Raw genomic sequence first — 25,324 nt, 5'->3', positions numbered from 1 at the left:
TATCTGTATTTTGGGTGCTTCAAACACGACTGGCACGCTGAAAAACAGCCTTGGCAAGCCAAGAAGGAGTAAGATCACAGCCAAGATTAGCAGAAGAGGAAGAACATCATAGGTGGGGGTGGGGGGTCTGGGTCTGCAGCCTCTACAGCAGGCCATCAAGGGCCCTTTCTGCTATGTTTTAGAGAGTTGCAAAATATTTTCTTTGATAGATATAAAGGCCAGGTAAATTAATAGCATAAGGTGGGACTAATAAGCATTTCATATACTTAGTCTAATCTCAGCCATATATGTCTCTTTCTGGGATAAGGATTCCTAGATTCTCATATCATGTGATCGAATTTAGGCTGCTTTTGGAATCGGATGGCGTGAAAAATGCTACTTATTAAAAATATGACATGTTATCAATGAAAATAGAGTATATTTTTATCAAGTTCTTACGCTTTATGTCGTAAAAAAGTTTTGAGCAAAAGACTCTTCAAAAGTAAAAGAAAAAGCTTTTTTGAATATTTTTTTTTAATGACTCCGTATCGTGTCATACTTTTCATAAATAATATTTTTTGAATCGTCCCATTCAAAAAGCTTTTTTTTGCCCACTTTTTTTTTGAGTATGAACAATGGGGTGGTTGCAACATCAACATTACCTTTTGGCACGAGCCGCACGATGATGTCTTTGTAGGAGTGGATTGTAGCCTTTATGTCTATTCTTCCTAATCTTTCCTTCCATCCTCATCCTCTCTCTCAATTATCTTTCAAACAAAAGGCAAACTTTAAAACTAGGCCGTCCATTTGTGAAGAAAATCACCCAACTTTAGGCAGCTAGGGTTGTCCTCTTTATATTTCATAATTGGTACAGCCAAATAGGCCACTGCTACTAATCCCTGTTGCCGACATTATTCTACAGCTTGTAATGGTTATTATAAGGTTAAATAAACGCATTAACCTAAGTTTTGTATAAATATCATTCCTGTTGTTATATTATAATGGTAAGATTCCATTTATAAAGGCTGAATTTCAATAGGTTTGTTAGAGGATCCCATTATCCAACATGAATTGGACTTACCAATTCACCAATTATGAGAGGACATTTACCTTTTAAAATGGTACGTTTTTTAACAAACCCATTTGCCTCGATTTGAAAAGTTGAAAACGCAATTTTTTATACATTTTTAAACCGCAATTTTTTTTTTTTTTTAAAAAAAAAAAACACTTCCAAACGATATATTTTTTGTGATTTGGTTTAAAATCGTACTTTTAGCCTTCGAAACTGCACTCTCAAACGCACCATTAATCATCGAGTCATGAATGCTTAACAAGGATCCTCCAATTGAAATGCCAGTCAAGGACCATCTCACAAAATGAGACATTGCTAAGTACTATAATTTTTACTATAAGTTCCTTACAAACTGACGTGACAGTCTACATGACACTTACCACGTCAACCACTAAACAATTAAAGTTGATTATAATTGATGTGACAATGCCGCGTGTTATGCCACGTCAATTTGTAAGTTCATGTAGGACTTACCACGTCAGCCACTAAACAATTAAATTTAATTGTGGCTAACGTGGTAGTGTCATGTGAACTACCACATCAATTTGTACAGGATTATAGTAAAAGTAATAGTAACCCAAACATTTTCCTCTATTTATTTGGAGATACAGCCACCAATGAGATTAAATACTTGTACCGTTCATCTGGTTAACAGGATACTCAAACATCATAATGAAATACCAATTAAAAACTAGGGATTTTTTAAAGCAAAATTGCACTTTACAACACTGTTGAAGCCATTTTACACTTGAAAGGTTACTACGGAATCAAGAAATGGTGGTGTTGGGTAATTCAGTTCATATGTACACTTCAACCTAATTACCATTTAGGCATCTAATTCTAAGGCATCCCCTACCCGGAAGGAATGAAAAAAACCCCCTAATTTAATAATACAACAACCTGCAGCTGCGTTATCTCCAGCTTTTTGATATTTGAGCAAATATATCCAGCCAGAGGAAAAAAGAATTGGATCAGACTTTACCTTGATACTGGAAATTCAGTTTGTAATCATGTCGCAGGGTTGCTAGGGTGTTTCTGCAAGGACCCTCTACAGAAATAATGAGAAATTGGGTGAAAATGAAGCATTTCCTTCTGAAACTCCTTTTAAATAAATATCAAGTCAAGATTGGTTACCTCCAAATACAGTATGAAGATATTGAAGATCATCTGCTGAGCAGGCATCAATTAAAGCATATATACCTGGTCTTAGAGCTTCATCTATTTCCCTGCAGATTTATAATACAACGATTCTGTTATGAAAGTAAAATTCTACAATATGTAGAAGACGTTGACATAACTTGCATTAGTTTATCTTTGAGTAATCGTAGTTTAATTAAATAAAGATAGTTATAGTTATCTATCTAAGTCAGAGTCTTTTAATTATTTGTAGCACTATGGTGCAGAAATTATTTTAGGTTTCTTCAAGTTAGAGTTGGAGTTATCTCCAAGTAGTTTATTTGTATTATGAGTTTATCTTAGGGTAGAGGTAGGAGTTCATCTCCTATTCTCTGTCTTTGTAATTCTCTTATTTATATGCATGAGTGATTAATAAAAAGTAAGTAAAATTAATCACAAACTTTGTGTTTAAAAAGATCTAGGTTCCCTTAAAATCTAAAAGGTCTAAGTTCCTTCAAAATTTAAAAGGTCTAGATTCCCTCAGAATTTAAGGTCTAGGTTCCCTCAGAACTACAGAACCTATCAAATTATCTTGTTTCATGTTTGAGAAACCGTTCACGTAACACATTCAGCTACACTACATTATGAGAGCTAAAGGGCTCCTATCCCACTAAGCCTGTCCTCTTGGAAAAAGCCAACATTTTAAGGAGACTAACTCATGCCGTCACACTTGCTTATTTAAGCTCATTTCTCCAATATTGTCCTCCCATTATTTAACTCTAAATTATGGGACAAGACCAAAGTAAAACCCTCTGGGGGGTCATTTTGGTCAGTAAGGAAAGATGTGACGTCTTTTGAAATGAACAAATGTTCAGAGGCAAATTAAAATGCGAAGACAATCTAAAGTAAGAAGGAGAAGAACAGAAAACAAGAGCTAAACATGGAAATTCTCACACTCCATAATAAGAATAATCAGATTTAAGTTAAGATTCTAAAAATTACCTTTTGATACCAGTTTTAAAGGGGCCATGTCCCGAATAAACCGATATGTAATTGGACAAAAACTGAGAACAATGGTGACCAAGAACATCTTTTTGCTGTCTTATCTGCACCATAAAAATGAAAAGTAGATCAGGTGGGATGAGAATCAATTAGGGTAAGTTGTTGTTTGTGGGAGGAATAGATGCCAACCAATCCAAACACCCTTGGCATGTGTCATATAAATGTTAAAGCTTGAATGACCACTTAATGTCAGTAATGGCACAGATGAAGTGCACGACGGTTAAAACAGCAAAGTAGGCTTTGTATAAACAAGTTTCTATCGCCAGTGGCGCTCAGTTGCTTAGGCCAAACCCAACACATCCAACTTTTAGTTGGGGAACAACTTTTCTGAACGTTTAAGGTTTCCTGAACATGCAAGCCGAGCTGGTGAGGAGTTCCCAAGCACCAAACACTCTTTAAACCAATTATAAGCTCCGATTAAAGCCTTCAATGACCCCATTCACCAAAGAAATCCCTTGACAAGGATATTGGGTCCACAAGCTCAAACTAGATGATCTTATCCCAAAATAAATGGCATGTCTAAATGAGCCAACTCAGCTACCATGTCTCAAAACTTCACCCAAATAAGAGGCAGTGTTTGACATGTACGAACAAAACCAAATTAAGGCAATGGAGTAAGGATTCATTGTGATAATGCATGTCAATGATAATGAATATTCATACAAACATCACATACCTCCTCGTATATCCTTCGGAGAAAACAAGCACATTTTACTCCCTCTTCTAATTCCCATGAAAAATATCCTTTTCTGAAAACTGAATCAGTATCGACCATCTCCAAACAATGAAGGAGAACAGAAACAGAGGCTTCAAGTAGAGAAATACACCGCTCACATTCACTAGAAGAAATGAAAACAATCAGTATAAACACGTATAATGCCCAATTCCATCCACCAGAAAGTGGGGGGGCAGCATCAACGAAAATAAGCAAGATAGCTAGCTCGAAAATTTAGTGAGAAATATAAACGTAAAACCCACATACTTAAGTGCATAAAGCATGATCAAGAAAAAGAGATAATCATATCAATTTTAATCAGCTATAGATGTGGCTTCACTAAACCACAAAGAAACTGATAACTTCAAATCTAGCCCTTGAATTAAACTGCATTCAAGTGAGACTATTTCAATGTGAAAAGCATATCCATGTATTTAAAAAAAATATAAACATTGACGCATCTCTTTCTGTTGTATTAACAAGCATAGAAGGTCAAAGTAACTACAGCATCAATATATCAATACCAGCTAATACTGTTTGCCACAGTAAAAATTGTACGATGACATTCCACATTAATGTATAAAGATGGTAACATGAACTCAGAATGACTCTTCACAGGTTTACTGCCCTTCTTTTTTATATTTTTCTGCATGAACTCAGAATGACTCTTCACAGGTTTACTGCCCTTCTTTTTTATATTTTTCTGTTTTCATCTCTATTTTCCTGGCCATTTAATTGTAAACATATGAAACCAGTGTAACCACAGAGAGAGAGAGAGAGAGAGAGAGAGAGAGAGAGAGAGGGAGGGAGGGAGGGAGGGAGGGAGGGAGGGAGAGAGAGAGAGTACCTTTTGTGATGCTTAAGAACCGTATGCAATAATCTACAACATGCAGCAAATAGGTCAATTGAGAAGAACCGATCTATAACACAGATATCCATGCTTGCCAGTGGATCAGAGACTTGATTATCCAAGTTTAAGGAAGAATGAGATGAAATGGGAGCTTCAGAAAGTTTAAGCCGACAAAAATCTTGAAAAAGTGCAGCAGGAATACGTAAAGACTGTCCTACATGCCAGACATCCATTTGGAAAATAGCATGTTTTCCAGAAACTCTTATGAGTACTTCAACGCACATAAGAATGACTGATCCTGGATCTGGATTAGTATCATCTTTATTATGGATAGATCTCATGTAGAAAATTAAAGGACTCTGCAAGTGCAGAATTATGTTGAACAAGCCCGCAATTAAGCCCTGAATGTGTCTTTTTACCACATTCAAACGTTTGCGTCCTGAAAAGTAAGTCAAAAGTAAGAACATCAAATTGGTAGAGAAACCTCAAGTGACAAGTGCAATAGCATTATTTATGCAGGGTTAATCAATTCATGCATCTCCTCATCTGACATTTATTTCTCGTTTCCATATAGTTCATAATTTAGTATAGCAGAAGTATGAATTCCAGGACAACATGAATAAGCAAAATGAGTTATGAAGAAATTCCAAAAAATATCTGGTACCACTAACATTTCCCCATTTCTTAAAGACCACCTTTTGCAATACCAAGATGAAATTCTGATATATCTAGGAGGTTGTGCTTGGACGAAGAATTCGAAAAATTCTTACAATTCTCAAAAAGGTGAGATTTAAAGGGCGGTGTGCTCCACGCGCCGGTGACACTGCAGTTATTTTTTATTTTTTTTTCTATATTTCTATTCCTTTGTATGTTGGGTTTGTTCTTTTTCGGCTCTTCGGTTCGGGTTTTGGGTGTTTATAGTGGGTTTGGGTGTTTTTGGGGGCTTTTGATGTATTTGGGATTTGGGTTTCTACTGTGGGTTTTGGAGGGGTTGTTTGGGTTGGTATGTGGGCAGGTTTGGGTGTTTTTTTGGGGACTTCTACTGTATTTGGGTTTTGGGTGTTGTTGGGGGGTTTAGATCCTTATGGGCCTTTTGGGTTCTGTTTTGTGGGGTGGCTGGGTTGTTCCTTTGTATACTCTCTGTGTACTTCGGAGCGCCTTACGCTTTTTAATAAAAATTCTCTTACTTATCAAAAAAAAAGGGGGGATGGGAAATTTAATCCCATTCATTTCAACCTCTAGTGTAAATTTAGAAATCAGTGAGTGGCAGTGGCGGCAATGAGTGAAAGTACCAGTGTTGGCAGCAATGGTGGGTGTGCCGGGCCTGCCGGCAACGATGGTGGATGGTAATGGTGGTCGTGATGGCAATGGCAATGGTGGCCGTGATGGCAATGGCAATGGTGGCAATGATGATGGTGCTAGCAGTGGTGGTGATATTGGTAGCACCAGTGGTGGCATTGGTGATGGTGGTGCTTGCAACGACAGTGGTAGTGGCAGTGTGGATAGTGATGGTCGATGGCATGAGGATGGTAATATTGGTAAAATTTGTACAATGACATCTTTCTCTAGGAAATTTATAACTTGGGATTTTAATTCGAAATTCCATGGATTTTTTGAAATAACTTTTTTCTTTATATATATATATATAAGTAAATTATGCAGAGACAAAATGGCACCATCTTATGGAATATTATGTTTTCTCGTTCAGTTCATGATTGGGAGGTCGAAGCGGTTAGTAGGTTTTTTGGGATGTTGTACACCCTCAAAGTTAGCAGCGAGGGAGAGGATAAGTTGTGTTGGGTGCCAGCGCGAAAGAAATCTTTTGAGGTAAAGTCCTACTATAAGTTATTGTCTAGTCCTACTCAGTCTTCATTTCCGTGGAAAAGTATTTGGAAAGCTAATGTTCCCTCGAGAGTGGCTTTCTTTGTTTGGACGGGCAACTTTAGGGAAATCTTTAACTTTAGATAACCTTCGAAAGAGAAACATTATCGTGATGGATTGGTGCTCTATGTGTAAGACCGCTGGAGAATCCATTGATCATTTGTTTCTACATTGTATGGTGGCTACAGAATTGTGGAGGGCGCTTCTGCAATTGTTTGGGGTGGAGTGGGTAATGCCGGGGTCGGTGAAAGACATGTTGGGGAGTTGGAGGGGCCAGAAGGGTAATCGGACTTCGATACAGATTTGGCGCATGGCTCCGTTGTGTTTGATGTGGTGCGTTTGGAGGGAACGGAATGCACGCTGTTTTGAAGATTGTGAGACTGGTTTGTCGAATCTGAAAAGAAAGATGATTCAAATGTTGTTTATGTGGAGAGTTAGAATTAAGTTAATGCATGAATGTTCCTATTTTGATTTCTTAGATAGATGTTCTCTATGTTCTTTACATTAGAGGTTCCTTGTATATATCCTGTGTACTTTGGGTTGCGCCCCTTTGCGCCTTTTCAATATATTTTACTTATAAAAAAAAAAAAAGTAATAATCTAGTCTTATTAAAAGTGTAAGGCGCCCTAAGTACACCGAAGCATACAAAAGGAAACACATTAACTAGAAATAGAAAAATTAACAAAGAAATCGTCATAATTAAGCGACCGTGGGGACAAAAAAGCCACCGTCCAAAGATAGAAAGTGTTAATCCAAACAAAGACAATTAACATAGAGAGTTCCCAAATTACAACTCCAAGTAAAATCCCATCTCAAAATGCCTCCTGGAAAACAACATTTTTTTTTCGATTTTCTTTTCCATAAAAAAGCAGTTTTACTATTGAAGGAATATGTAAGGAATTACTCAATTATCTCTGTCCTACATTTTAAATATAACTTAACAAATGAGATTATCTTCATTTTTTTTTCCCGCATGGCATTTGAAAGATTTAAATCCTTCTGGTGAAAACATTACCAATGGAAGGACATTCTCATCTAATAGCTATCAAAATGCAAATAACTGAAACACATATTAGATGCCAAAAACACAACGTGCACCCACTACAGATATGTTAAAGATTTCACTTTAATGGTTAATCTACGTAATTATCAAAATATCCCTTCATTGGATGTGCAATGTTACCTGAAACATACTCAAGAACCAGATCGAAGCAATCAACGCCAGCTGCAACGACTGAGGAAACCTTTCTACCTTCCGCATTTCCGGTAGTTATGTCATAGATCATTGTGCACCCGTCACGGACTCCAACTAGTGCTCTCTCTATAGCCTGGATGGCAGATAAGAGATGCAATTCTGTTGGTTTCTTTATGAACATTTTAAATGACATCCTTAATCTAACTTTAAATTCATCCAAGCAATATGGCCCATGAGAATTAGATGCTTCGGATAATCCTATATGACCCTGGAGTGTCTTAGTACTCGACTCTGTCTCATGAGATGCTAGAGTAGCTCTTTTTCCTTGCAAAGTTATGCATTTTCCAATAGCCCTCAAGTGTAACTCTATCAGCTTCGCATATACATTTCTTGATAAGGTAGGATTAGTTGAAGGAAAATGATTTCCTAACTCTTCCAGATACTTCAGAACACCATCCAACCAAACAAAAGAAAATGGTTGTGGTATTTCAACCATATCCACAAAACCCAATAACAAGATTTGTGAGATGCCAACAAAAAAGGGAACCAAGCTTGAGAGTGAGGAAATCCTATTGATGTGCAATTTTAGCTTCAATATGGCTGAAGAACCAATTAATAGCCGCCTGAGTGAAAATGCCACTTCAGGATAATCACCTTTTAGCAAGCTTTGCAACATAGGCTTGTTTATACATTGAAAGTCAAATGAATCGACCTCGGTCAGAAGACTGGCAGCAAAGTTTGCATCTTTCAACTGTGACCTTTTACAACTAGCATTTCCAGAGTCATCATCAATGTCAAATGACATTGAGCAGGCCATTGCAGCAGCCAAATTTTCCTGCTGTCTACCACATGAAATTTCAGCCTGGGCACGAGAAGCTTCCAGTGAAAATTCCTCCGCATCCACCAAATCTGGGCCACAGTCCAACATTTTAAGACTTTGAGCATTATAGAAACTTCTGGCTTGTTGATCATCAATGAGAAACGTGTGTAAGAAAAGATTAATGAACTTTTCAAACACGTTTATGCAAAGGTTGAGTTCCGAGACAAGTTCAGATTCCCACCCTAATAATTTTGCTTTATTATCAATATATCTTGCATTTGTATCATTAACTGCAGATGCTAGACCCCATAAAAATCCACTAAAGCAAGAAACTACAGAAGAAAATCTATTCAACTTTACAACATTGACACCAAGACCCACTTTTTCAGAACAAAGGGCATCCTTTGGAGAGATAAAATAGCTTTGTGCCTGTTCCTTCAAAATCTTGGCGACAAGGGATGCACTTTTCCAGGCCTCAATACAGTTGGTGGAATCCAAACATGGATCAGATTCAATTAAGTTACTCTGTTGATCGGCATTGCCAGAAAAGGGTTGCTCTTTACGACGCTTCTCTGCATCTAAAAGGAAGTGAACAGAATGACTAAATTGATATTTGCTTAATGTCAAGAAGACATATGATGTGTGATCCATCAATGAAAATGTCAAATCTTTAACTTGACTAGCATTATCTTCTGATACTGCCTGTTGAAGCTCAACCACCAGAGATACTGACTTGCAAAGCCATAAAGCAAAAAATGAATCCTCAGGGAATATGGGAGTAAATGAGGATTGACTAGCTTCTGTCTTCTTGTCACAGGCTGCCATAATTATATATTTCAAGGCCTTCCGGCAAGAAACAAACAATCTGAAAAGCTCGTGATAACTATATGAGTACAAAAGACCCTGACATTCCAACAAGCCACCAACTACAAGCCTGAAAGGTGTAGGCATGCTCATATTAATGAAAATTCTGAACTGAATACTATCCTCAGCAGAGAGCGAAAAAAAGCATATGATATCACAAGATAAATGCTACTGAACGCTTATGAAAAAAGATTGAAAATATGCAAGAAGATAACAGATCATCATAAATAGCCATGAATTACAGAAAAGTGCACAAGTAGACAGTTATCAGTATTAGATTCATAATCTGGATAACATGTGTCTTACATTTTTCTTCTTTTTTTCAGTAACGGTTATTTTCTAATTTTATCACCTATTTTTCAATAGATTCGGACAGTTTGGCATGTACCACAAAGGCTTTTCCTCAAGAGAAGTGAAGAAGTTGTGATCTACTTGCCTATACTCTGGAGGCAACAATCACCATTTAGATGGGAGACCATTACATAAACATGCACCACACCATAACATAAAAAAATCATGCAGAGAAGAAAGCGTACCTCTCAAGGTTAAGTATATGAGTCGCATAAAGTAACAATGATCTTGAATTTAGATACCCTTTCGGCATCCAACACAAGAGATTAAGCAAACTCTGACAAGCTGTAAATTTCGTGCTAATGGAAGGTAGAGCTCTTTGTTCCTTGCAAATTTCGGATGGCAATTTATCTGATGAATGGGCGATCGGTTTTGAATCTGACAGACAATCATATGAAACACGTTTATTGCTGGCAATATTTACTGATGACTTGTCAAGCGCATCAAGAACCTCTGGCCAATGAGGCAACGAATTCAAATCAACATTGCCAGACGAAAAATCTCTAGATAACAGTGATACTGATTTCTCCAATACATGGCAGAATCTCGATGCAAAGTACCTGCGAACAAACTAATACAAGAGATAGAATGAACACATATGAAGCAAAAATTTCCAATAAACTCGTAGAAGTATGAGGACATCATACAGAAAGGGACATTTTGAAGAAAATAATACATAAAATAAACACTATAATAGAGCATGTGTGAGTGAATATCTGTGCACAAATAAGCTGGGGTATTACTTAAGGGTCTTACTTTTTGTTCATAAAAAATTGAGTCGCTTAGAAGTTCTGATGAGATTTGATTTATTGTTACTTTCTTCAGCTGGCTAAGTTCATTGTTGTGCTGCTTTCTAACTTTCACAAAGCTGCTTCTTAAAGAGGGGAGGGAAGTACGAATTAAAAGTGAGAGAAACAACTTCAACTTCTTTTTAGCAGCATGAGTGCACCAAATATCAATATTTTGGCAAACAATCCACCAAATAGCAGTGGGCAATGACTTCTTGTTCACAGTACAGATACCGAAATCCCATTCTTCAGTTTCATGCAGAGCTTGGACAGAAATATCCATACAAGTGGCATCATCAGAAGAGATCGATTGTTGATCGTTAGCCAATAACCATAGATGTCCCATCATGAAATCAGTAAGACCTGCTGCCTCTTGCCTCAAAAGTGAGATGTGTCTTTCCCACTTTCTACTTTTCTTGCGATATGGTGACAAGGCAGCACCAACAACCAAGTTATTGTGCAACAGATTATCATTATTCTGCAGCAAATACTCAAGGGACTTTATCTGCCTATTCAAATCAACAAGCCTCTGAAGAGCCATAGAATGCAATACATAAATCAAGGGACAGCAATCTTCAGTGCTACCCTGAAGATAAATATTTGAAACTGATTGTATAACAGCAAGAAGAGAAGCTGAAGGTTGGAGAATCCAAGAAAAATAGCCCTTATCATCCCATTCAGTCCTCTCAATCCAGTCCTTTCCAGAGTATGCAGTGAATGAATCCCCCATCACTACTGACATCTTTCTTGATACATCTGGAGGCATAAGGCTGATTGCTTGCCTATATAAGCTTCGGCAGCACATGTACAACCGAAAGAAGAACATGAAGACCCAATAAGTGGAAAACCTAAATTTCAGCACATCACCTTTATTCCCAGCCACCCCAATGTTAAGATTTCTTCCTGTGACAGAAAAAAGGAACTTGTTGACAGTATTCGGCTCTATTCCAACTAGGCAATTCATGCAAGGATGTAGTAGTGTCATCAGGTCCTTGATAGAAACTCCAACAAGGTTACTGTTACCTATTGTGACAGTCACTGAATTCAGTACTAGTGCATACAATTCAGACAATCCTCTTCCTAAAAGTTCTGCTTGCAGATCAAAACCTTGCACACTATTTACATTCAGTTGGCCAACTTCTTTTCCCTCAGCCACTGAACAATTAACTTTCAGCCATTCCAGAGATTCTGATATATCTGCTGTTAACTGCCTAACGCATCCACTTGCTTGCCCTTCTGGTATAGTTCTAATGGCATTATGTGCAGCACATTTAAACTCTTGGGAGGATAATAGCATTCCCACTGATCTTGCATATGCTTCAGAAGGTAAAGGAGCTTTAAATCCAGTATAATTTATCACACGGTCATCATCGCCTGATATTACAAGCCTTACTGCTTTGCACAGGTCAAAGATAGCATTATTCACCTACATTAGTTCAAATGTATAAGAACAAGGCATGAAACCTCTCAATCCAAAAGAAATATGAGTTGAACCAAATTTTGAGGTACAGAAAGAAGAATGGGAAACAGAACAAGATAGAATAGTTGCAGGGGACGAAAAACCATTTCACAAAAAATATTCTGGCCCCATGACACTCCTCAACTCTCACACACCACACCCCAAAAAAAAAAATACATGCACAGAGATTCTAATGACGTAAACCATGTGTGATGTCAGACATTTCCAATATAGAAATTAAAAAGAAAAAAGACCAACATTATATAATTGGATAGTGATCAAAGAGTTCTTCTAACCTGGCGTAGCTGACTATAGAGATTAACCAGCTGGCATCCAAGGGCTTCTATCCTGGAAGATAATGAACTTTGATCCACCATACCCACCAAAGACAGGCCAATGGCCGAGTAAGAAAACATCATAAGCCACAAGCTTACCAAGTCATTCCCTATAATCTCATACTCAATTTCTAGAAGATAACCTACAGCAACAAGTACCTCGTTGGCTGATAAAGCTAATGAGTCAATGTGTGTATTGTTATCTAAATCATATTTTCTCAACCAGAGTAAATTGGTGGAAAATGATATAACTATATCATAAACCTTCTTCAAGAAATTAAGGCAAGCTCCTTCAGAGGTGTCCTCCGTTCTTACATAGACCTTTTCATGCATAAAGCTAGCAAGCAAACTATTAATAGATTTGAGAGTGTCATGAACCTCCAACAAGTCAGGTTCCACTTCCAATTTAACTTGAACATTGGAATTAATCTTAAACAAAAGAGGCTCCATTATCTGTACAAAAAAATCGAAAAGTCCTTTTCGTGTGTCTTCATTAAAACTACTTGAGCAATAGCTCTTGTGTATAAGTACACTACTACTTTCAAAAGACATCTTAGACGTTCGATCCAATGGGTTATCCTCCAAGTGCCTTGAAGCTCCTGTTTTCCCCATCATCTTGTTACCCAGAGAAAGCACAGAAGTCCTTTTTAGTGTTTTTACTCGATCAACAAGCAAGCAGAATAGTTCTCCAATGCTACCCATTGCCAATACTTTCTTCTGAGTCAGAACTCTTTCCAGTTTATCAAATAAGTGTCTATGATAACTCTTAATAACAGTTTTTGTGTTTTTTGATTTCCAATCAAAAGATGTGGCATACTTTTCTGCACTCTGTAAGCTCAGAAATCCATCAATATGGACTGGATGAAACAAACCATTAGACAAAACTTCTCGAACTAGTTTCAGTAAGTTTTCTGTCCAATGAGAATTACTTCCACCAGTTTGAAGATGCAAGACACCCAACAAATGCATCAGTGGCTCAAGAAGTTTATCTATAAAATCATGAAATCCTGTTTTCCGAGTTGGGTGGACCCTCAAAAATGTGGCAAATGGCTCAAGTACCAAGCACGAAAACTGCAGGGTAAAAGCACCCATATTGCTGCTATCAAGGTTCTTGGCATAAACTTTGTGGACAAGATCAAGAACTGCATCAACAGTTGAAATCCACAAGTCTAAATTTTCATTCGACAAGCCACCATGGGATGCGAAGACCAAACAAATACAATCAATCACAGTACTGTACAGTTTAAAATCTTCGCCAATAAAAAAGGATTCTTGTGAACACACAAATGTGTTGTTAACAAGAGATACTGCATTTTTTGCGATAGAAGAAATAGACCGTAAAAGGTTCCGTGAGAACTTCAAAGAAACTTGCAATTTCAACGACTCCTCCAAGCAAAATAAGAAAATCTCCCAGCATCTAAAATCTAAACATGCCTCAACAACCTCAGCCTGAGGTTTCTGCCTGTCACCCCTCATTTTCTTTTCTGAAGAAATCATCAAAGACTGGATCCAATCATTAAGGAAAACTATCAACCGCGATAATTTCACTGGTTGATAATCTTGATCAGCACCATTGGCTTCTTCTGAGACCCTTGTTTTCACAAAACTGGAAGCTAATTCCACTTTCCTGCATTGAAATTCCATCATTAGTTAAAGAAAAAACAACTGCTCATTTTGATGGTTAGCGAATGTATAAGGGAAACGAAGACAAATAGAATCCTCGTATCTCGGATATGGCTTTTGCTTCAGATCCACTTTAAACCCGAAAAGGCACTATATCCTTGCCTCACACAACTTGTTTGAATGAATAGATGTCAGTTTAAGTCAAACAAACTAAAATATAAAACTCAAAACTCCAGTTTCTTGTCTTTTCCTTGGTCTTTTCAGCAGTTAAACATATGGCAACAGAAAGAATGCATGATACAAAAACTAGCAGATAAATACAGAGCAATAAATGATAATCCTCGCAATTCTGAATTATGCGTCCCTCGTTTATTACAACTACGCCAATGCTCTATTGGGCTGCTGGACTTCTTTTCTTATTCAAAAACAAAATCATCACAAAATTGAGATTCAATTATTAAAAAAAAAATGATCAATAACATAACTGATTGGATAAAATGAGGAACTCCTAAAGAATCAACTCCTCAGCAACCAAACAAATGACAACAGATATAATCTTGGAGAGTGATAGAGCTTTGCTAAAAAAAGGAGCAAAATAAACAAAAATGCGATACTGAATTTCAAATTTCATTCCTCTCACCGAACTTTCTCGGAAACCAAACAGAATGCCACGAATGAAAACAAACACAGAGATAAAGAAAGAGACTAACTTCTGAATATCGAGTTCTTTGTTCTGTAACGATAAAATCAACTGCAGGTTCCTCCATGGAGAACCTTCTCCGAGGAGCTCCTGATTCAGCTCTCTTCGTTCCAACTCTTGAACATGCCCAACCTCGGTTTGTTCTCTCCAATTCTCTGAACGGTGCGTTTTGGGAGGTCTTTCGGTTTCTTCGGGGCTCCTTAGCTTTCTCTTTCTGTTACTCTTCGTTTGTCTCTTCTTAGAATTTGCATCCGAATCAGCCATTGTTGAAGATTTCGTCCTTCGAAGTGAGATTTATGTGATTATAGAGTCGAATATGTAGCACCAAAGAGATGGTTCGGGAAACCTCTTCAGAGTGCGAGAGAGCGGTGCAGATCAGAGACAGAGAGGTAAAGAAAGAAAGAGACAACAAGGGCCAAGGTCTTTCTCTCCCTCAATCTATAATTCTAATTGCGAAGCTTGCAGAAATCAGGGACTGGTCGGAAGTCTTTGATGATCCCATCTTCAGAGAACATGCCTTTCATCCGTATGAACGCTTGCGTCAGCTCTACTCCGATCTTCTGGTCGTGAGAGAGATGAAAACGACGATCGGAGAAAGGTGCGTCGCAGCTTAAGCAAACGTTCAAGTAAAACAACAACGTTTATTGTTCCGAAGATGTGCTCTAGTTCCGAAGGGTTTTAGGTTTCCTAGCAGGGTTTTAGTGCGTTTTTGGGAAGTGATTTTTCCCGGTCGTATTTACTAGTTACAAGGCCTGTCTGCGGGAATTGTTTATGTATTTTGTTTTCCTTTTTTCTTTATCTTTTTTTTTTTTTTTTTTCCTACGCTCCGTTTCTCTCGGCATAAAATATTTTCTGAAAAAAGTTTCTTTTTTTTTTTTCATTTTTCAATGTTTGATGGGACAAAAATAATGATCAACTGAAATCATTTTCAGTTTGTTGACTGTAAAAGCCTCTCTAATTTTTGGAAAACAATTTACGGTTTTGAAAACCCTAAATCGTTTTCTGAATTCATTCTTACACACACGTTTGTGAAAAATTCACCACCGCCGGGCATTGAAGTTTGTTGGTAGCCCGACTTTACTGCCGAAGATCCTCAAATTTTGGTATCCGATTCCCGAAATCCAGCTGCACTGGCCGGATTCCGACGGACCAGAATCGCTAGATTCTAGGGGACAAGATTCCAGCCAAAGTGGCTGGAATCTGACTAGTGCGACCGAAATCTGAAAATGTCTGTCGGATTCTGGCCAAACTATGCCAGATTCCAACGAAATTGGCAGAAATATGGCCAAGCTGGCCGGATTCTAGCCGTACTAGTCAGATTCCGCCCAGTTTGGCTAGAATTCGACAAGGTGGCCAGACGTCGCCAAATTCCGTTTTACGCCGTTAGTATTTTTTCAAAAAAATGATTTCATTGAAAATATTTTACGACGAAAAACATTTTACGTCGGAACAAACGGAGCTACTTTTGAAAAGTTAAAAGAAAAACATATAAAATAGGGTTAACTTCACAAAAGGGTATCGAACTAGCGACGTTTTTTACGGAATGGTACCAAACTAGCAAAGCTCTCGAATCGAGGTATTCATCTATAAAAAATACTCACTTAAGGGCATTCTGCCAGGATTCGATGTTAACTCCTAACGGAGCCCAACTCACGTGCCTAACACGTGCTTCACTTAGCTACTTCTACCCGTTTTGCCCCTCATTTTCAACAATAGGTTTCCACATACATTTGGCAGTTTCCCATTTGAAAATTATTTTCTCCCAAATTGTTTTCTAAGTCTCCGTAAACCCGAGTTGTCCACCCAGTTTGGTTGCGCGAAGAACCCTAACTGTGTTGTTTCCTCATCGTTTGTTTCGGCAATATACACAAGAATCAAGACTCAAAAGCTGATTTTCACTAAAGGCAATGAACTATTTTGCTCTTTCCAGTGTAAAAGTTTAGTTATTTAACCATAATATGTGTTGTATGCCTTTATTTTGTTAATTTTTTTACGAATTCTTGGTTTTTATCGAAATGCTGGACATTATTTGGGTTTTCTCATACTTTTCCCATTGTTAAGGATTTAGATTGTTACGGGACCGTGTGTTTCGTATTCAACAATATTTGGGTTTTATTGATGTTGCCGAAATGGGGTATATTATATATGGTTTGTTGTCCCATTTTGTGTGGTTTGTGGCCCCATTTTGTTTAGTTTGTGGTCCTATTTTGTCGCTATTATCTAGTTTCGGGTTTGTTATTTAGGGTTGCATAAAAGTTTGATTATTTTTTTAACACTATTTGTTGTGATTAGTAGGTCCTGATGAGCTTGCCATTGTCAGTGTCTTTTGTAATTGTTTTTGTCTAATGTCTTTATGCATGCTGTAAATGTAATAAAGTGGACTCAATGTCCTTATTGAATATTTTAGACCTGTTTGCTGACTTGCAATAAAGCTATTGTCTTTACTCTGTTTGCGGACCCAATGCCTTTACTCTGTTTGTTTTTGTCTGCTCACTAGAATTGTCATTATTTTGTCAATTTGTAAGACACATAATGTATCCATAAATGCTAATGTTTAAGGTGCACCATGGTGATTGGTTTAATAGGGAACATAGGGTCACCTATGTCGGTGGGATATATCACATTACCCTGACCCATATGACATAGACGAACTGTCATTTATTGAAGTAGAGAGATTAGTTAAGACTTATGGGTATGGTCTTAGTGACCTAATTTACTACAATATACCTATCATGAGTCTAGATGAAGGGCTACGACTTTTATTTTCTAACCATGATGTCATTGAAATGGTGGAGCTTCATGATGAGCATGGACTTGTAGAGTTATATTTGGTTGCCTTTGGTGTAGTAGATGTAGATGTAGAAGAATGAGAAGATGATAATATTGATAATGAAGAGGAAGAAGAATACGAGAGATAGACTGTATATAGAAGTGACTCATTATGGGATCAGGTTCTAAGTGATGACTCCGATGCCTTTGAATTAGATGGTGATGATCATACACAGTATAGAGATGCAGAAGTAGGATTAGACAATGATGATATTGGTGTAGAAGAAGAAGTAGGAGTAGATCAAGGAGATGGAGTAAAACCAGAAGATGGTGTAGATCAAGAGGTTGGTGTAAAAGCAGTAGTTGGTGAAGATGAAGAGGGTAAGGATGGAGATGATTCAGAAATTTCACGAAGTGAAGTGCTGATATCACATCGTGGTAGTGATGAAGAGGCTGTGGCTGAGGCTGAGTATTCAGAACGGCCCTATGTCACCAAGAGGATGCCATTTAGTAAAGAAGATATGAGAAATCTAATTTTGGAGCTCGGTAACACTTTTGAGAATGTATATCAATTTAGAAAAGTTGTTAAGCAGGCCAGTGTATTGAAAGTGAAGGACTTGACTTACCAAGAGAATTCAAAGATGAAATTTATGGTAGTGTGTGCAGACAAGAATTGTAATTACAGAGTTTATGGAAGGCAGTTGAAAGATGAGTAGGCATTCATGTTAATTTCAATTAGGCCTAGACATACATGTGCCATGAAATACAAGGATCACATGATCACTTCGAACTGGATAGCCGAGTGGAGCATGGACAGTTTTAGGGATCAGCCGAACATATTTATAGATGTCCTGAAGAAAAAGGTGAAGAAGAAGTGGAATGTTGATATGCACCATAGTTCCTTGTATAGGTCTAGGAAGAAGGCACAATATGCCATTTATGGAAAGTTGAGTGAGCAATACTACCGTTTACGAGACTATTATGCAACAATTAGAAGCACAAATGTTGAGAGTTGTGTACTTTTGATGGTTGAGAGACATATGCCCGAAGTGCCTTATAGATTCCAAAAGATGTACATATCATTTGCAGCCTGATAAATGGATTCATAGATGGGTATAGGCTTGTGATAGGCCTTGATGCTTGCTTTTTGAAGGGGGTTTACAAGGGACACTTAATGGCAGCTATTGGAAGGGATGTCAATAATAACATGTATCCAATTTATATAGCGGTGGTAGAGGCAGAGACTAAAGATAGTTGGCCATGGTTTCTTGAGGTATTATTGGTAGGCATTGGCCCAAGTCAAGGGCGGAGGGAGGGGGGGTCGAGGGGGGCAAATGCCCCCCCTCACTTCTTAAAAAAATTTATTGTAGGTAGTATAATTTTTTTCTAGACCCTTGGAATGCCCCCCCACAGGCCACAGCAAGGGGGGCAAGCTTGCCCACGGCCCACCCTTTGTTGTGAGTTTTTTTTTTACCTCACATTTCTCATTCATGTTTACTCACTCTGTAAGAAGACTGCAAAAGTAAGTAGTTTGGATGTTCAGAAGTTGATGAAGGTAGAAGAGGACGCTAACTTTTTTTTTTTTTTTCTTCTTTATCAAAAAGTTTAAAACGCATCATTCTATTAACTAGACTATGAGTCTATGGATGCAATCATGATTCATGCAAGCTGGCAATGGCAGCAGCCTATCAAGTAGACCAAGTGAGTAGTTGGTGCCTGTCGCCTGGTGTGATCGTGTGAGGAGTGTTTTGTCTTCACATTTAATGCAAAGGCAAATAAACAAGTGAAAGTCGTGCAACATTTAATGTAAAAGGCAAAAAAAAAACAAACGAAATCATGCAAAAACAAGCTAACCAATTTAATGAAAAGCAAATAAATTTAATGTAAATTAATTATGTGTAAAAATAAATAAATTAATGTAAAAAAAATGAATTGAATGCTTTGCTTGGAAAAAAAAATACATCAATTAGCATGGCCTTGTGGAAGTCGGGATGACATGCGTGTCTGACGATGCAACTTGTTTGACAACTTGAGATGGTTGAGTGTTGCGTAATCTATCGTGTGAGTGTCAAATCTCATTCAGAAATTTTGAAAATTTTAAGGCTTTCAGGCGAAGGTTTTAACACAATTAGCCCGTTTGAAATTCCCGTACCCTCGTATTGGGTTAGCGGTTATAGCCAATAACTCTTAACTGTAACTGCTTGTACAAGCCTAGTTCCTAGAAAGGTTTTAGTTCATTTTATGGGAAGTGATTTTTCCTGGGTAGTATTGCCAGAGTGGCCTTGTTTCTTGTTTTGTCTTCATAAATTGTTTTTGTTTTTTTTTTTTTAAAAAAAAAAAAAAACTTTTTAAGAATTTTATTCATGTCTACAAATTTAAAGAAAAATATATAAAATAGAGAGAAAAATGCAAAATCAGATATGCGGTTACCTTGATTTGCAATTAGATCTATGTAGTATAAAAATGTTATGAAAGCTCATGTGGTATGCAAAAATAATAGATAGGTTCATACACCCAACTTTTACATAATTTTTTATTATAAACCGTAAAATGTCATGTAAGTACCAATTAAATTATGATACATGTTACTCATAACAAAAAAAAAATTATAAATATTAATATAGAAAATATAGAAAAATTTAAAATTTAAACTATTTTTTTTTTTTTTGAAAGAATGGATGGTCTAGCAACTCCTTTGGCCAAATTGGGGTGGCTGAAGTACCCCCAAATGGCTAAGGGGTAGTTCGGCTACCTCTTCTAAGCATATTATATTTTGTTGCATCTAATAGACTAATAGTGTACACGGTGCTACAATTTTCATTAATGTGGTAACATATACACCATTAAATATAGAAAGTTTAATTTAAATCATAAAATAATCATTTTCATTCCATTTAAAACAAACAACATGTGACATGGAATCATTTTTTTTTTTTGGTAATTACCTTTTCCCTCCATGAACTACCAAAAAATGCGCGATGCCCCTATGAACTACCAACTCGGCCAAAATAGAGCATCCAACTACCAACTTTACACATTTTGCCCCATTCCGTCAATCAGACTCGTTAACATGGACGGAATATGCCGATTTTGGACTTTAATTTTGATTAAAAGACAAAAATGCCCTCAATTGATAAAAAAAAAAAATGCTGTTTTATTTTCATTTTCTTCATATTTTTCCCCCATGAACTACAACCATTTTCCAACATGCCCCCATGAACTACCACTATTTTTCAACATGCCCCCATGTAAAACGGCACGTGACGGTCACGTAACCCGTTAACTAACGGAAGAGGAGAAAATAGTTGTCTTTGGTAGTTGAATGCTCTATTTTGGTTGAGTTGGTAGTTCATGAGGGCATCGCGCATTTTTTGGTAGTTCATGGGGAGAAAATGTAATTACATTTTTTTTTTTTTAAGAGATACTTGAAAAAGAACTACAAACTAAAGCCAAAGCTAAGTGATAAGTCTTGAATTATTCGATTCAAGACCCCTTAATTTGCATTTGTTAGACCTAGTTCTTGTTGTATATATAACGTGTTGTTGTAGTTTTTGAGTTTTGTCTTATTTTTAGGTCTTAATTGAAATATAATTCAAAACACTTGAATTAGACTTGGAAATACATCAAATGTATTTTAGTCATTTCCAGAGTTTGAGATTGTTCCTGCGAGTTGAAGAATTGGCCAAGGCAATTAGATCGATCGACTTTAAATGAGATTGATCGAAATTTAGATCGATCGAAGTTCATCAGTCGAAGAAAAATCGATCCTACGAAATGCGATCGATTGAACCAGGACAAGCCCGACTGCGATCGAGCGAAATGTGATCGATCGAAATGCGATCGATCGACTTTATAATCGATCGATCGAATTTTCCGTCTTCCAGAAGATCAGATATTTCAAGATCTTTTGAATTCTTTATGCAATTCAAATCATAAGTTGGATTTTGTGGACTGAAACGGACGCCGACCAGCTCTGAATACTTGGCTATAATTAATTCTTGATGATCTTTTGTAAATCCAATTCTATATATATATGAGATTAGGGATTTAGGTTTAGACATGCATCTTTTGGGAATTTCGGATTTGCTCAGGTGTATCAACTTAATTTTCTTGCTTTTAAGTTTCTTTAATGAAACTCTCTAGACCTAAATCCAGAGAGCTTGTTCCCTTTGTATTTTCTTCATTGTTCTTCAATTTTCTAGCTTAGTTTGCTTTTCTTTTTCTTTATTTTATTGTAATCCGAATTGTAGAAGTTAAATATAGTTGTTCTTCTTCATTTCTTTCTTATTTCTTTACTGTTTTCCTTTAATTTCATGCTTAGATTAGCTTAATTCATGTCTAGCTAAATTCTATCTTAGGGTTTGATCAAAATCCTCTCCAAAAATCATGTAGTATTCTTGAAATCTTAGGATTTTCTAGATATGTTTGATGATTGTTAAAGGCTAGAGGATCTCAAAACCCATGCTAAAAGGTTTTGTTTTCAAGATTCCAATCTAATTATTCATGAAAAATAGTTAAACTTGTCTATGAGTTTTCTTAGATTTCTGGAGTAAAACCAATGTTCTTGGAAACAAGAACGATGTCTTTTGCAATGGTTCTATTTGACATGATGTGTGTTTACCTATTAGAGTTACCTTATAGGTTATGCTAGGGAACACCGGTCATTTCATACCTTTAGAAGTGTAAAATGTTTTTCCATTGTAGTTTAATCTTTACATGGAATAGACCGGTGCAAAACTAGATACCTTATCATTGTGGCCTAATTATGGTTTTCATGTATTGTGTATGCTTATTAGGATGTTTTATAGAGTAGTAAGATATGGATCATTAATCACTCCACACATTTCGTAGTGTAAACGTTTTTCAATTATAGACTAATCTTTACGTGAAGTTGATTAATGTAAAATTATGTGCTTTATAACTACGTCTTAACGAAGATGTTTTCATGTCGAGGTCGTCGTAATGGTTGATGCCCATTACGCGCTTATATCATGCATATTAGGAAGATCTATATAGACTTTAAGCATCTCATTGGTTGAGGAGTGGATAAAATCAAAACCCTAAGTTTCTTTTAAGTTTGTTTTCATTTTCCGCTTTCATTTCTTCACCTTATTGTTGTAGCTTCAATTCTACAACCTTTACTTTTATTTTTACTCTTAAGTTAAGTTAGATACGTTCCTTTAGATATCCTATTACGCAAAACAACCAATAATCTCTGTGGTTCGATCACCCTTACTATAGTACAATTGATTCGTACTATCATCATAAAGGAACAACACACTGGCTAGTGGAGCAGCGGCGGCTTGTCAGCACGTGAAGACCACGAGTCAATGACAGTTGTCAGAACCTCCAAGGGAATCCGGCGGGAACTGTGGAGGGCGGAGGAAGCCACCACGCGCGGCTCTGAGTTGGCCACACGTCGACATGTGTTGTACACGCTCCAATGCGTGGTGGCTGGATGGGGGAGCAGTTGGCGGCAGAGCGGAGCGGACAAAGCCTAGATCACGGTGGATTAGCGCATGTGGTGGCGGAGCTGCCTGAAGTGGACTGATCTGATTTTGAAAAAAATTAAATCTAAGAACTTCAAGGAGATGGTGGATCCGAGGTTGAGGACGGTGTGTGGAGGCCGCAAACGGGCAATCCACAATAGAGGAGAAGCTAGAGGAGAGGTTGGACCAAGATAAATCGCCTGGGCGATGGATAAGACCTCCAATGAGACTAGTAGAGCCTCAAAGGAAGCGAGAAAGGGAGGGGGAAGGGAAAAAGGGAAAGAAGACATGAGGAGGTTCCACTACCTCTGGCCTCCTCAGCAACCGCAAGAGCAGAGAGGGCTTCTTCATTAGCGTCCGATTATTAACATGGACGTGACACTAATAAACGAAAATTTTGTAATGATATATTCCGAATAGAATAATGATTCAATACCACCAAAATATACAACTTTTCACCACCTTGCCTATGCGGCAAGGTGGTCCCCCACTACTTTTTGAATTTTTTTATTTTTTAAAAATAAATTAAGGTGGGGGACCACCTTGCCACATAGATAAGATGGTGAAAAATTGTATATTTAGGTAGTAATGGATCATTACTCTTCCGAATATATTGTAACAGGATATTAATAGAAAGTTGCATGTTATAGTAATGTAAAATACCTTTTAAAGCAAGTCCATCTTTCACCATCCAAGTCTGAAGTCGATCTCCAATTTAATTAATGTCAACGGCGTGCATGCCTCTGTTCAGCGGCGCATAATTTTATTAGCATTTACTGTATAAGCATGCATTCATGGGCTCTTTTCCAAATATATATATATATATATATATATATTATCTCCCTAGTTGTGGCTTTATCTCCTAAAGTGGTCTGCTTCGTGCTTTGGTTTGTTTTGGTGGTCTGCTTCATGCTTTGGTTGTTTTGGTCCACCAAAACAACCAAAGCATTTATATTAATTACTAGTTTTTGTACAATATTAATAAATGGAAGCAAAAATTTGATATTTGGTTTTCACTACCTCCTCCTCGATCAGTAGCCAGCAAGAGCAGAGAAAATGTCTTCAGAGAAGAAAGAACAGAGCTTTGCCAGTGGAGGAGTTCGAATTTTTACGTGGAATCATTCAAACAATCTAATTATAACATCAAGTATATATAAGTCATTCCCAAGGCTACCCCATTGGGAATTATCCATCCAATCCAAAATAGTCTTAAGCTAACCCCATTACAACTCTATCCAATCCAAAATTTGATCATAATTTCTACAATTTTTTGGAAAAAAAAAAGTCGGTAATGAATTATATATATTATTTATCTTACGTACCTTTTGGAAATCAATATAATAGTCTAGTCTTGGATCTTGAAATGGTCATCAAATTCTTAACAAGTCTTGCCGTCACCTACTCTCCATAAACTATTATTAACGAACTAGTGATTGCCAAAGCTTTCTGTTGTGACTCTTTTCAATAAAAAATTAGACGGAGAGAAAAGGGAGAAAGGGTAAGATTGACGACAATGGACTTGGTGAAAACGACGCTGGTTATCTTACACATGTGCATATTGATATAACATGATATTTAACATAAATAAGATTATCAGATTTGGATTAGGGTAAAGTTTTCTTCTAAATTGATTCGAAAAAAAAATCTACTAATTTATTTTACTAAACCGAGTCATTTGTCCCATAGACTACCATGTTAAAATTATTCTCGGTCTTTTCACTTCTAAAACACACACAAAAAAAATTAATTTTTAACACATTTTCAAATTAAAAACAAAAATACGTCGAAAACACATTAACAAATATACCCGTATATTTTTAATTTTGAAGTGCTTTTTTAAGTTGATGTGTGACATTGTCTCAAGCTAGATGTGATAATTCGTGTTCGCGTGTTGAGGCAGGAGTATAAAATTATATAGATCAACTATAATTTGACCCGTTTAATTAAACGTATAAACTCCATCAACCCTACTTTTTTAATTTTGTATTGGGTTCGAGTAAAAAATTATCAACTTTAAATGTCGAGTGTTGAGTTTGAGTTGAAACATGAATATAAGACTATATAAATTAATTATAACTTGATTTATTTAATTAAATATATCAAACAACTAAATACTTAACTGTCTAATTTTGTGTAAAATTCACACGAATTCAAGAGGCGAAAAAAAATAATTGACTAGCGTATCTCAAGCTGCAAGTCGTTTAGCGGTGTACGCAACACCTCGTGCACTAAAATGACCGTACACGTGCAGAAACA

The 25,324-nt window shown here is 36.9% G+C and overlaps 1 protein-coding gene across 1 annotated transcript; it reads right to left on the bottom strand.

Moving 5' to 3' along the window:
* Positions 1–1,669: 1,669 nt before the first annotated feature.
* LOC133881659 (uncharacterized) lies at positions 1,670–15,536 on the bottom strand. Its single transcript, XM_062320640.1, has 10 exons — positions 14,821–15,536; positions 12,449–14,114; positions 10,662–12,119; positions 10,091–10,476; positions 7,859–9,624; positions 4,792–5,233; positions 3,906–4,068; positions 3,170–3,273; positions 2,186–2,277; positions 1,670–2,099 (listed from the first exon to the last, which is right to left on the bottom strand). Exons 1-10 carry the CDS (start codon positions 15,072–15,074, stop codon positions 2,023–2,025), a joined length of 6,408 nt encoding a protein of 2,135 aa, XP_062176624.1. The 5' UTR covers positions 15,075–15,536; the 3' UTR covers positions 1,670–2,022.
* Positions 15,537–25,324: the final 9,788 nt, after the last annotated feature.

The sequence above is a fragment of the Alnus glutinosa genome, chromosome 11, assembly GCF_958979055.1.
Source record: "Alnus glutinosa chromosome 11, dhAlnGlut1.1, whole genome shotgun sequence".
NCBI lineage: Eukaryota > Viridiplantae > Streptophyta > Magnoliopsida > Fagales > Betulaceae > Alnus > Alnus glutinosa.
The sequence above is the reverse complement of the archived record's forward strand: the minus strand, read 5'-3'. Positions and strand labels throughout refer to the sequence as shown.

Bases quoted from the DNA above. Each gene is read 5' to 3' on its own strand.
- LOC133881659 (XM_062320640.1), bottom strand. From the start codon at position 15,074: ATGGCTGATTCGGATGCAAATTCTAAGAAGAGACAAACGAAGAGTAAC. The intron at 14,115-14,820 runs GTTAGTCTCTTT...ATTTCAATGCAG, and splicing joins AAAGAACTCGATATTCAGAA to GAAAGTGGAATTAGCTTCCA. The intron at 9,625-10,090 runs GTACGCTTTCTT...TACACCTTTCAG, and splicing joins CATATACTTAACCTTGAGAG to GCTTGTAGTTGGTGGCTTGT.